At 48.0% G+C, this 13331-nt stretch overlaps 1 protein-coding gene across 4 annotated transcripts in view; it reads right to left on the reverse strand.

Annotated features, from left to right (window-relative positions):
• Positions 1-13331, reverse strand: part of Myo1h (myosin IH) — a 41631-nt gene that overhangs the window by 25715 nt on the left and 2585 nt on the right. For 3 of the 4 annotated variants that reach the window (XM_057765609.1, XM_057765608.1, XM_057765610.1), the window contains exons 2-9: positions 12576-12755; positions 7800-7898; positions 5773-5886; positions 5337-5408; positions 4591-4710; positions 2640-2707; positions 2136-2241; positions 927-1007 (exon numbers count right to left, since the gene is read on the reverse strand). In XM_057765609.1, coding sequence (XP_057621592.1) covers positions 927-1007; positions 2136-2241; positions 2640-2707; positions 4591-4710; positions 5337-5408; positions 5773-5886; positions 7800-7898; positions 12576-12755 — 840 coding nt within the window. The remainder of the gene's footprint in view (positions 1-926; positions 1008-2135; positions 2242-2639; positions 2708-4590; positions 4711-5336; positions 5409-5772; positions 5887-7799; positions 7899-12575; positions 12756-13331) is intronic. The other variant, XM_057765611.1, reaches the window with a different exon arrangement.

Below are 13331 nucleotides of genomic sequence, written 5' to 3' on the forward strand. Positions count from 1 at the left end.
TCCTCCAAGTCCTGCCTTAGCCTTTACAGTGCAGAGATTATATGCACTCCACCAGTACAGACTCCAACATGTCCCTCCCTCCCTCCCTCCCTCCCTCCCTCCCTCCCTCCCTCCCTCCCTCCCTTTCTTCCTTCTTTCTTTCCCCCTTTCCTCTTCCCCTTCCTGTCTTTCTTTTTCTTCTCCCTTGCCTTTAGTTAGGGTCTTGCTGTGTAGTTTCAAATGGTCTCAAACTCATAATCCTCCTGCCTCTGCCTCTTGAATGATGGAATAGCAGGCATATACCATCACAGCCCAGTCTAACCCATTTTTCTTTCTTTCCTTCCTCTCTGGTCCCCTACTTAGTGTCTTGATATGTAGCTCAGGCCAGCCTCAAGCTCATGATTCCTGAATGATGGGATAACAGGCAGTTCCCACCATGCCTTGCTCTGGCCAAATTTATGGACTTCTCAAAGACACCCCTGGATTCCATGGCAGCTTATTTGAACACTCTTAACTGGTCACCAAGGGTCAGAAACAGCTGTACGCACAGTGCAGAGGCTTCTTGGAAAGAAAGCTGCTAAAGCAGCTAAGCCTGAGCTAGCACATTTCTTAATCGCTGTGTGCTTATTTCCTCAACAATGATGGTACTTCACTGGCCATTGTAAACACTCGCCTGCACACACACCTGCATGCACACATGCATGCACACATGCATGCACACATGCATGCACACATGCACACACACTGCATGCACACACACATTTTGAAGCATCCCATTCTGTAGTCTAGACTGTCTTGAAACTTAGTATATAGTCCAGACTGACCTCAAACCCACGGCAATCCGCCTGAGCTGCTGGGGTTACACAGGACTTCCTCTTTCAAACCCTGGCAACATTCATCCACTGTGGCAGACACCCAGTGAAGGAACCAGGTCATTGTTTTCTCACCAGAATAGACATGATCCCTCTGTGTCTCTCTTCTACCAAATCACAGATGATCTTGTTGTTGAAGTACTGAACAGGCTCCCACTAGAAGAAGAGGAAAGAGTTGTCCCAGAATGCACAGAGGCACCAAGCACATTGGTTTGACAGGGATTCTCCAAATAGTTTCTCAAAATCTGATTTTTTTTTTAAATTTAGTATGTGTACAGTGTTCTGCCTGCATGTATGCCTGTATGCCAGAAGAGGGCACCAGATCTCATTCTAGGTACCTGGGAGGCACCACGTGGTTGCTGGAAATTGAACTGAGGACCTCTGGAAGAGCAGTTAGTGCTCTTAACCTCCGAGCCATCTCTCCAGTCTTCAAAATCTGATTTTCATATCCAAATTTTACTTTTGGAATTTTTAATAAACATTTCCAGTTTTAACTTCTGAAGGAATGTTCCAGAATTACTGATTGCTGGGCAGGGAGGTAAACTATGATACTGCTATGATAGGCTGTCCATGTTGGATGTGATTTCCAAAGCTTGCTTGGATCTGGCAAATGTTTTTGCTCTGATCTTAATCAGTAGCATTTACATAAATTTGATTCACTTGGTAAAAAAAAAATTCCACTTTTGTGGGCTGGAGAGATGGGTAGGCAGTTAAGAACAATTCATGTTCTCACAGAGGAATCAAGTTCAGTTCCCAGCACACACAGCATGTGGCTTACAACTGCCTGGAACTCTGGCTCCAGGGAAACCTGACCCCTCTTCTGGCCTCCAGGGGCACCTGCACTGAGGTGCCCATCCACACACAACGCACACATACACCAACTTAAAATCTTTAAAAATTCTGCTTTTGGGGCTGGCAAGATGGCTCAGTAGGTAAAGGTGTTTGTCACTTAAGCCTGATATCCAGAGTTCGATCCCCGGAACCCATGTAAAGGCGGAGGAAAGAATCAACTCCATGAACACACCATGTAGACACACACACATAATACCGAAAATTTTAAATCCTTAAATGACGCTTTCTAAATATCCCTAGTATTTTCCAAGGGAAGAACTAAAATCCTCAATCCAGGAACTTTCCCAGATGAATGAGGAGGGCCGGGGTGGAGCTGGGGGATAGAGCCCTTCACCAGTGTGTCCAAAGGCCCTCCTCCTCCCTCCCTGCTCCCCTCTCTTCCCAGATACACACGTTCACTCCCTCAAATGCGGAGACAGGTCCATTGCTCACCTCGATGCCTTCAGATTCATACTCAGCCTGCTCGGCCTTCAGCGTCCTCTCTATCAGCAGCTGCTGCAGTTTCTCGTTGCAATAATTTATGCAGAACTGTTCAAAACTAAAGATGCGGGGAATTTCGGTCATGCAAATCATATAGATAGGCCAGGAACCACCAAACCACTTTTTGGTGAGTGCACAGTTCTTCTCTATAGATCAGTCCGCTAGTAAGCGGGAAGGACCATGTGGAAATGGGTCAGTGTTTGAGTGGCGGGAAGGACCATGTGGAAACGGGTCAGTGTTAGAGTGGCGGGAAGGACCACATGGAAACGGGTCAGTGTTTGAGTGGCTGGGGAGGCAGCCTATGGGCAGAGCACTTGCCTAGAACAGTGTGTGAATTGAGGTCTGCGGGGACCTGTAGGTCAAGGGACAGGAAAACCAATTCCAGCTCCTTAACCATGGCGTAGACTCTCACTGAAACCACAGAGGCAAGCACAGCAGGCAGCAGTGACCACTCACCCGTTCTTGTCGAACACTTCGAAGCCATAAATGTCCAGCAACCCAATCACGGTCTTCTGGGTGAAATCCTAGCGGGGGCGGGGGAGGGATGCATGCCATTAGCCGCTGTGCTGTGGCTTGGGCCGTCTGTGTAGCTTCCAAAACTTCATTTTTTAAAGTATTTATATTTTAGTGTGTGTGTCTGCCACCTGCTTGTAGTTACCCGCAGTGACCAGAAGAGGGTGTTGAATCCCGGAGCTGGTGTTACAGCAGCTGTGAGCTGCCTGACGCAGATGCTGGGGACCAAACTTGGGTCCTCTCCAAGAGCAGCAAGTGCTTTTAACCCCTGCGCCATCTTTCTAGCTTTTACTCAAAGCTAGAAACTTAATCCCCACCGCGAGGCTTTAAGAGGAAGCTAAACTTGACCGTGGAGTTTGGAAGTAGGGCCTCTGGGGCGGGTCATCAGCTAGGTAAGAACATCCGAGCGGAGCGCCTGTCACACACTGCTGCTGAATTCCTGTGAAGAGAGAGCCCAGAGCCGATGCACAGAGCATCTCCTCTCTTGCCGGGTGATGCTCATCCCTCTCATCATCACCATGGTAGGGGAAAATGGACTGATCCAGCTGGTTTTGTCATTTTGCGGTATTCAGAGCCCTGTTGTTGTCCCCAAGGTTGAGACTCTAAAGCTCATGGTTCCTGCCTTCTTTTGCAGTGGCTCACAGGGCAACTGCTGGGGCCTGTCAGGATGCTCCTCCTGCCAGCCCCCCGGCTGGACCCGCCTGTGGCTTGTCTAGGCCAGTAACACCTTGCCTTCTGCTTCTCATTATGATTTCATGTCTCTCCAGTCTCCGAGGTTTGCATTGATCCAAAAACCAGCAATGAAAAGTGACCTACAAACTGCCCAGGAAGTGTGTGCCCAGGTGAGAGGAGGCAGTGGCATGAATTCCACTTTATACCAGCGAAGGTGGGCACCTCCCAACGAGGCTGTGGTTTCAGCGTGTCTCCCCAAAGACCACATGTCAGAAATACCTTCAGATCATTAATATTGATATTTGGAAGACAAGGTCCCAAGGAGGGGGCACTGAGACGGTGAGGGGCACTCACCAGCACACCCTACCTTACAGTGGGCCATCCTCTTCTATGTCAGGGTGCTGGAGGAGACTCCATTACATACAGCATGGTGCTCTTAACTCCCCAGCCTCCAGAACCCTAAGCTAAGTAAACTTCTACACTTTTCCATCACCCAACTTGTGGAGCTCAGTTGGAGCCATAGAAAATATGCTTATTATTACTGACTTAAAGATTTATAATTATGTGTGTGTGTATGCACATATACCACATGTGTTCCAGTATGCACAGAAGCCAAAAAAGGTCATCTGGGTCCCCTAGAACTGGAATTATAGGTGGCTGTGAGCCACCCTTTGCAGATGCTGGGAACTGAACTTGCGTCCTCTGCGAAAACAATAGCATTCTTAACTGCTGAACTGTCCAGGGCCACTTACTGTTTTTAACAGGACACAGCAGGCTCTTCTGTCGGAATGAACGGAGATGCTACTTCCCCCAGTCTGTATTCTGCTCTTAGGCCTACAGTCATGCCTTAATTCTGGCTTTAAATAAACTCCCATCTTATCTGATTCCACTTAAAAAGGAGAAATGACCCACTTAAAAGCAGGCACTCGGAGGTCAGCTGCATGTTCTTAGGCATTATTAAAATTCTATGGCTGTAGAAAGCTGCTGTGTGCACCCAGAGCCATCTGGTATACCACAGGTGCTGTGGGCACCAGACTTCAGGAAGTACTGCCAAGTCATCTGAGGTGCACACCTACTGTGTGCAAGGCATTGGAAGACCCGATAAGACAGAACCCCTGTCCACGAGGCACGTACAGTCCATCCTTCACAGCCTCTTTACTATGATGATTTTAAGACATCACCACTTCAGGGAAAACGAGACGTGCAACACATGCTAACCCACCTGGTTGACTAGGGAGGAATTGATTTTATTGACCAGCCAAGTAAATGTCCGTCCGTATATGGCCTTTGCCATGGCATCTCTAGCATAGACAGAGAGCTCTACTGTCAGTGGGCATATCACCTGAAAGGAAGGGTAAGGTGCATCATTTACTGACATAATGGGCCCCGCCCCTCAGTTTTCACATTAGTCTTTGATGGGGACTGAGCAAAGAATACAAATTCGGAGACCAGGACCCAGACTGGTGTCCTGGTGTTTGCGGACTGAGCTTGGTGCAGAGGTGGGAGTGTTGACAAACACACAAAGAACCACACAGAGAAAGGCCGTGGTGCAGTGACAGGTGCCATGAGGAGAAAGGTGAGGTCGAGGCAGGTGATCAGGGAAAGGGCCTTGATTGAGGGCTCTCGGGGCTAAAGCATGAAGAACAGGAGAAGGCATTCCAGCAGAGGGAGCAGCATGCACAAGAGGAGGCAGCAAGTCCAAGGCATGAGCTGGGGGGAGGGGGAGGGAAAGAGACGGGGAAGGAGACGAGGGGTGGGAGGTGGGATGATTAATGGAGGATGGAGAAACAGAGGGTGGAGGAATAGGGGTGTGGGTGTCGGAAGACAAGGCTGAGATCCCAGCAAGAGCTGGACCGCTCAGGGCCTGGTGGGCTGGGTTTGGAGGTTTGTTACCCACAGAGGACACCAGAGAGCTACCATCTGAGCCAGGCAGTCATGGGTGGGGGACACATATCTCTCCCTTTTCACCTCCTCTGTTTTGGCTTCAATCTTTCTGTGGGTGAGAGCTTCCAGGAGAACCGCCGGGCAGAGCCCCAGGAGCTGCGTGAAGGAATTCGGCTCTCACTCAGTGACTGTAGAGAACCTGTGTCCTCTCCAGGTCCAGGGTCCCCCACCCTCGTCACTTTAGGGAGAAAAGGGCCTCACTGAACCAGCTCTGGTGGTTCACTCCTGTAATCTCAGCACTCAGGGGGCAGAGACAGGATGATCCAGGCCAGGCCCAGCTTAGGCTGTGTAGAGAGATCTTATCTCAGAAACAAAAGACAGAAGCAAGTTCGGTGGTCGTAGCTCCCCATAATCTTCCTAACTGGCATCAGCAAAAGCTCGTAGTACTGGCCATCTGGGCTGCTGTGGGCACTGGGGACCAGGCTCCCCACCCCCCTGCTCTTCAGAAAAGGAAGGTCACCTTGGCAATCCACTTGATTTCGTGTGTGTCCGGAACGCTGGCACAACCTTGTTTGTCCTCCTTGAAACAAATGTTGCCCAGGTGTAGGACGCTGGCAATGATCCCAAAGAGGTTCTAGAGATGTAGGCAAGCAGGGTGCAGAGGCAGGGGAGTCAGCAGCACCTCTATGACAAATGGCATTGAGATGTCTCCTCCCCCAAACCCCAGCCCAGTTCACAGAGCCAGCTGCCTCCTCGCTAGAAATGGGCCCTTGTCACTTCCGGTACTAATGATCTCAATGAGGAGTAGAGACTGGATGGGAGCCACTCTCATTCCCCAGCACAAAATATAAGTACATAAGCATTTTATTATTTATTTATTTTTTTGTTTTTTGAGACAGGGTTTCTCTGTGTAATAGCCCTAGCTGCCCTGTTACTAGTTCTGTAGACCAGGCTGGCTTCGAACTTACAGAGATCCATTTTATAAAATCAGTTTATAAGCCCGGCGGCACGCACCTCTAATCCCAGCACTGGGGAGGCATAGGCAGGCTGATCTCTGTGAAGCCAGCCTGGTCTACAAAGTGAGTTCCAGGATAGACAGGACTGTTACACCGAGAAACCCTTTCTCCAAAAAACAAAACAAAACATTCTTATTAAAAAACAGTTTATAAAACAAATTCCCAGCTAGCAGGGATAATGTATGCCTGTAACTCTACACTTGGGAGGCTGAGGCAGGGGGATCACTAGCGTTCCAGGCCAGCACAGGCTACATAGCAAGACCATGTCTCAAAACAAACAAACCATCCCCACAGGTAATCCATTCAGTTTTCAAATAGTCTCAAATATTCTCATTTTATAAGACGACATTTAGTTCTTGAAAGATAAACAGATTTATAATCAGAATGGAAAATCAAAAACCAAAATTCTATTCAATGTTTACCCATGATGCAAGTTGTTTCAAAATTGAAGAGTAAACAAAGAGTATATGTGCAAGCCCAATGGGTCAAATCGGGACTGGATGTGACCTGGGCAGGGACCATGTCACCTCCCTCTGTGCACACTGCAGAAACAAGCTGAACAAAGAGCAAAGTGCCCATTTTCTATTTGATTAGGCTGACTGATCTTTTATAATTGTTTCCATACAACACATGAGGCAGATTTACACTCAGTATTCTTCGTTATTTATCTCCAAGTGCTTGCATTACAACATATCCTATATTTCACCCTATGCATGGTCACATGTGCACGTCCATATGCATGTGCATGCATGTGTTTGCATTTGAGTGTGCGGAACCGAGGACAACTCAGGTGTCAGCTCACAGGCATCGTGCTTATTTGTGTTTACCAGTTCTCTTGCTGGCCTGGAACTTACCATGCGAGCCCAAGGCCCCTTTCCTCTGCCTCTTCATTGCTGAGATCACAAGTGTGCACAATAACACCTGGCTTTCTTTTTCTTAGGGGGCTGGAGAGATGGCTCCGTGGCCATGGGCATGTGTTGCTCTTACGGAGGACCTAGGTTCTTTCCCCAGCATCCACATGATGGGCTCACAGGCATCTGTAACTCCAGATCCAGGGGATCTGGCGCCCTCTTTTGGCCTATGTGGGCATCAGGCACATATGGGGTGTACCAACATACATACATACATTCATACACATAAAATAAGTCTATTTAAAAAAATATTATCTAACATTGAGTCCACTGGAATTGGAGTTATAAGTGGTTCCCAGCCACTTGACATGGGTAATGGGAACCAAACGAATTGTCTGCAAGAGCTACAAGTGTTCTTAACTACTTAGCTATCTCTTCAGCTCCTACACCCGCTGTCAACACAGGTTCTGGGGATCAAGACCTCTACCGACTGCACCATCCCACTGCCATGTCCCGGGTCTCTGTCGACTGCTTGATGCCGTAGCCATATCTGGGATATTAACTGCTTATCCTCCAGCCTTGACAAGTGTTTTTATTTGCTAAATTCAGTGGTCCTACAGTGACCAAAACCCCAGGAAAACAGGGTAGTTCCCATCCAGACAGAACCCCAGGGCCTTTACCTCAAGGTCAGCTTCTGTGAAATCAATGACAAAAAAGGCATTGAACACAGTTTTCCAGTCGTTTTTGTCGTTGATAGGCGACTCTCTGGCACAGTGACCCTATGACACAATTGGATCAGTTTGTGGCATTTTAACGACAGTTGAACATGCACACACCTGTTCCTAACTCGGAGTGGCTCTCTGATCATTCAGAACCCACTCCTGTAACGTCCCAAACTGTAGACACGCTTTTAAACCACCCAGCAGAGATCATTTGCTGGCGACTTCTTGTTTTCAATCTTATTTGGTATTTCATCTTTAAAAATCCCTGTCATGAGAAACTTTCAAAGCTAGTGATCTGTATTTTCAGCACCTGTTTCAAACCACATTTCCTCTTTCATTTTGCTAAATAACTGGAAGGCGTTTGTCTAAACGGGATCAGCTGAAACATGCAAAGAAATAGCAGCCCTTAAATTTGGATGACGGCCCTGATGCGCTTGGGTATATGCAGCAAATAACAAAACAATAAAAATCCCTCACTGCAGGGCTAGACTGGAGGCAGCCCCATGGAGGAGGGGAGGATGCGCACTTGACTGACTGACAGGCAGTACGCACTGATCGGCAGCAGAGACGGGATCAGACTTTCAATTAATTTTGAGTGCTGCCTTTTAAATAACAGATCCACTAATGTCCCAATTTTATTGCATGTATTTATTTATTATGTGTATGTATATATGTGTGGGCATATGCACGCCAGGATATGTGGAGACGAGATACAACCTGCAGGAGTCTGTTCTCTCCTCCTCTATGTGAAGCCAGGTGTACTGGCATTTCACTGTCTCTGGGTTTTTATTAATCATGTGCCAGCCAGGGATAGAACTTACATCATCAGACTTTGATACAAGTGGATTTATCCCTTAAGCCATGTTGCTGGGCCTACAACGTCGCAACTTAAAGAGGAAACAGCTTAGACATTTTAAAAGTTATTTTGCTGGTCTACAAGAGCTAGTTCCAGGACAGGCTCCAAAGCCACAGAGAAACCCTGTCTCGAAAAACCAAATAAATAAATAAATAAATAAATAAATAAATAAATAAAAGTTATTTTGCATTTGGAATATAAGGTGTTCCCAGTTTGTTGGCTACCTAAAGATCTATCGTATTAAAATGTGTCTGTATTGTAGACAGTGTTCACTGAGAATCAGTCAGAATAAAATTCCCTGTTTTAGAAAATCAAGTTCCATGTCTGTGAATTCTGTATTCTCACATTCAACCAAAAATACTCAGGTAAGTTACAATGCACTGAGCATGTGCAGACTTCTGTTATTATTCCCTAAACAGTACAGTATAACAGTGTTTAACTACTGTGCCCATGAGTCTGTGCGTAGAGGTCAGAAGTCGATCACCCTCAACCCTATTTTTTGAGTTGGGGTCTCTCACTGATCCTGGGGATCACTGACTTGGTTGGTGAGGGGACACTCGCCTTAGCCTTCTCCCCAGTCCCTCTGCCTTGCTAAAAACTGTTAGATTACATTTCTAAAGCTAGCCACCAAGGTCTGTTCTCTTATTTGGCTACTTCCTCCTCCTGAGGTCTACCACCAAGGTCCAGATATCAAAGTATTGAAATCTAGCAATCAGAAACCCACTTTGAGCCTGGTGGTGGCGTACACCTTTAATCCCAGCACTCAGGAGGCAGAAGCAGGCAGATCTCTGTGAGTTTGGGGCCAGCCTGGTCTAAAAGAGCTAGTTCCAGGACAGGCCCCAAAGCTAAAGAGAAACCCTGTCTTGAAAAACAACAACAACAACAACAACAACAACAACAAAAAGAAACCAAAAACCAAAAAAGGCCCCTTTGGCTCACCTAATTAATATGCCCAATTAAAATTAAACACTTCATCCTAACATGGGTTTCCCCTTTACCTTTCTAAACTGCCATTTTCCTATGGGTCATATCTATCTTCTCTCTATCCAGAGGCAGTACTTTGTCCCCCAACCCCTCTGGGACAGATATCCCTACCTCCTTTCCCTTGTTCCTTCCCTCTTCTCCCTTGCCCTCTGTCTCCCCTACCACCTCATCGTAGCCCGTCCCAACCCAGATATTCCCTCTTTCTCTTCTTAAAAATGACGCTGGCAAGGACCGAGCCGGGAAGCAGCCACTTCAGCTTTTCTTTCCCGCTAACAAGGCGTCTCTCTGTGAAAACAGGTGTTTGGGGGTGGTTTGTGACTAATCTGGGGTCTGGGAAGAAACCCCAACTATGTGGGAGTCCTCTTCAGTTAGACTGGCTGGATTTGAGCCTCAAGGGCCCTCTCTCTTGTCTCTGCCTCCTCACTTTTGATGTGGATGACAGGGATTCAGACTCAGGTCGTCATGCTTCGGGGGCAAGCACTTTAGTGACTGAGCCATCTCCATAGCCCCCCGTAACTTCCTAAAGCAGCATTTGTATTGTATTTGGTCATGCAAAGGACCTGAAGACAACTTATCATATACAGGAGGATGCATAGGTCATATGCAAACCCTTTGGTATTTTATATAAGACTTGAGCTGAGCATCTATGGCGGGTCCTAGAATGGATCTCCATGGAATCCGAGCAGCTGTCCCTTCCCACATCTTTTCCTGCCCCCTGCAGGCAAAGTGTGTGCACATCTGTCTCTCTGAGACACACAGTTGGTTTAGAGCAGTGCAAACTGCTGGACATTTCCCCGACACTGTGGGGCATCAGGAAATGGGCTAAAAACAAAACAAAACAAACACACATTGGCAAAGCCAGTGGGGCATATGGGTCCGGTTAAAGCAGTTGGGTCAGGGGGAAAAACCTATAAAAATAAAGGTGTGTGTGTTTGTCTCTGTCTGTGTGTCTGCGTCTCTGTGTCTGTCTGTGTCTGTGTGTCTGCCTGTGTCTCGGTGTCTCTGTCTGTGTGTCTGTGTCTCTGTCTCTGTCCGTGTCTGTGTCTCTGTCTGTGTCATCTCTGTGTCTGTCTGTGTGTCAGTGTCGTCTCTGTGTCTGTCTGTGTGTCTGTGTCTCTGTCCGTGTGTCTATGTTTGTGTCTGTGTCTCTGTCTCTGTCTGTGTGTCTGTCTGTGTGTCTGTGTCTCTGTCTGCGTCTGTGTGTCTGTGTCTGTCTGTGTGTCTGTCTGTGTGTCGGTGTCTCTGTCTATGTGTCTGTGTGTCTGTGTCTTTGTCTCTGTGTGTCTGTGTCTTTGTCGTCTCTGTGTCTGTCTGTGTGTCTGTGTCTCTGTCTGTGTGTCTGTGTTTGTGTCTCTGTGTCTGTGTCCATGTCTCTGTCTCTGTGTCTGCTTGTGTTTCTGTGTCTCTCTCGGCGTCTGTGTGTCTGTGTCGTCTCTGTGTCTGTCTGTGTGTCTGTGTCTCTGTGTTGTCTCTGTGTCTGTGTCTCTGTCTGTGTGTCTGTTTTTGTGTCTCTGTCTGTGTCCGTGTCCATGTCTCTGTCTGTGTGTCCGTGTTTCTGTCTGTGTCTGTGTGTCGATGTCTCTGCGTCTGTGTGTCTGTCTGTGTCTGTGTGTCTGTCTGTGTCGTATCTGTGTCTGTCTGTGTCTGTGTGTCTGTGTCTCTGAGTCTGTGTGTCTGTCTGAGTCTGTGTGTCTGTCTGTGTCGTATCTGTGTCTGTCTGTGTCTGTGTGTCTGTCTCTGTCTGTGTCTCTGTCTGTGTCTGTGTGTCTCCAAGAGAGAGATGTGGTTCTCAAAGGGAACACGAGATGTTTGGAGAAGTGACTGAGGTTTCTGTCACTTCACTCTGTTTCAGTCCCAGATCAGGCATCAAAGATGACAGACACGTGCTTACACTGGAAGAACAGGTCCTTAAAAAGAAACGTAAAGCAAACCCACCTCAGCCTGGCTTTGAAAGCCAGCTCTGGGCTTCTCAGATATAGGATTGTCTGAGGAGATTCTTCACTCCTCTCCATTCGACTTGGCTCTTTAAAATCATTCCTGCTTTCCTCCCAAGGGTTCTGTGCCACGCTGGTCCTCACTTTCCTGTAACCTTTGCTCTCTCTCCCCTGCATTCTACCTGGCCACCTCAGTGCGAATGGCCAGGCCCAGTGAGATGGAAAGTGGGGTGGGGGCAGCTCTGGGCAAAGAAAGGTGCTAATGGGACCAAATGCTTCACACAGCCTGGGTACTGTAGAATCCTGGCACAGGCTGCAGAGAAATGAATGCTTCGGAGTTAATCTTTGAATGTCCCTCTGACAGCGCTAACTCCCAGGCCCACTCACAGGGACGGCTGAGCTCTTTCCACCTCACAGTGGAAGGCGGGGAGCTGGGGAGAGTTCTTTCCAGATTGGTGGATGGGGCAGAGAGGGACAGCAATACCTGTCAGACCTGCACCAGCAACTCTACCTTGACTGTGTGACAAACCTAAGGGGAGTGTTGCGTGACACTGAAAACCAGGACCCTGTGCATCCCCAGCCGGTGCTGGACCACTGAGCTGCATTCCTATACCAGCTCTGGCATCCCCATCCCACTCTGGAAGGACCACATCTACATATCTGAGGGTTGGCTCCAACATGTTTGTTCATTTTAGTTGGTGCTGGGTTTCAAACCCAGGGCCTCGCACAGGCCAGTGTCCTGCCCCTGGTGGTGTTCCCTCTGTTTCTGAGATTGTTCAACCGAATCTAATTTTTACCGGGAATTAGACATTGGGTTGCTTTACCAAGGTGAGAAGGCTGCCCGTCAGCAGAGAAGATGTGCTAGCTTGCTTGTATCATGCAGGAAGGTCCAACCAGAACAGCAAACACCCAGCTCCCTCCTCCCGAGGGCCACCAAAGTGGGGCTCTGCTCCTTCCAACCTGTGAGAGGTACTTGTAGAGCTGGGGGTCTTGCTCAAGCCCCAGGGAGGTGAGGCGCTCCACTTCACCACCCGCTAGCAGCTGGTAGAAGATGTGGAAATTCCGCTCCCCGTGGTTTTGGTAGACAACGCGGGATTTTTCGATCAAGTAACTGATGATATGCCCACCTACGGGGATGCCCTGTGAAACAAAAAAATGCAGGGGGATAGCTCTGACAAGCCCCCCTCCCTGCTGTGGGCCTGACCAACCGCAGAGGTCTAGCTTAGGGTGGTTTTGGGGGGAGTCTCAGTAGCAGACTGACTTCAGCTTTACTGTGTAGTCCAGGCTAGCCCTGAGCTCGCGCTCTTCCTGCCTCATCTCCCACAGATTTGAATTAATTGAACAGTCTCTCAGGGTCGATGATTGATGTTTCTAGGCTATTTTTTGCCCATTCCAAGGTCAGGAAGGTACTTTCTCAGCCTGTCTTACCATTTAATGTTTTGGACTATAGTCTCTCGTGCTAATTTTAAAATAACTTAAAATGTGTATGTATTAGTATGTGTAGGTGTGTGCAAGCAGGCATGCACATGTCCCACAGCACCTATGTGGACGTCAGAGAATGACTTTCAGGATTTCGATGTTCCATCCTTCCACCATGTGGGTTCTGGGGACCAAACCTTGGCCATCACCTTTGTGGAGCAAGTGCTTGCGCACACCAAACTGTCTTGCTAACTCACACAATTTAATTTTTGTGTATGGTGTGAGGTAAAGGTCTTC

The sequence above is a fragment of the Chionomys nivalis genome, chromosome 3 (assembly GCF_950005125.1).
Source record: "Chionomys nivalis chromosome 3, mChiNiv1.1, whole genome shotgun sequence".
NCBI classification, from domain to species: Eukaryota; Metazoa; Chordata; class Mammalia; order Rodentia; family Cricetidae; genus Chionomys; species Chionomys nivalis.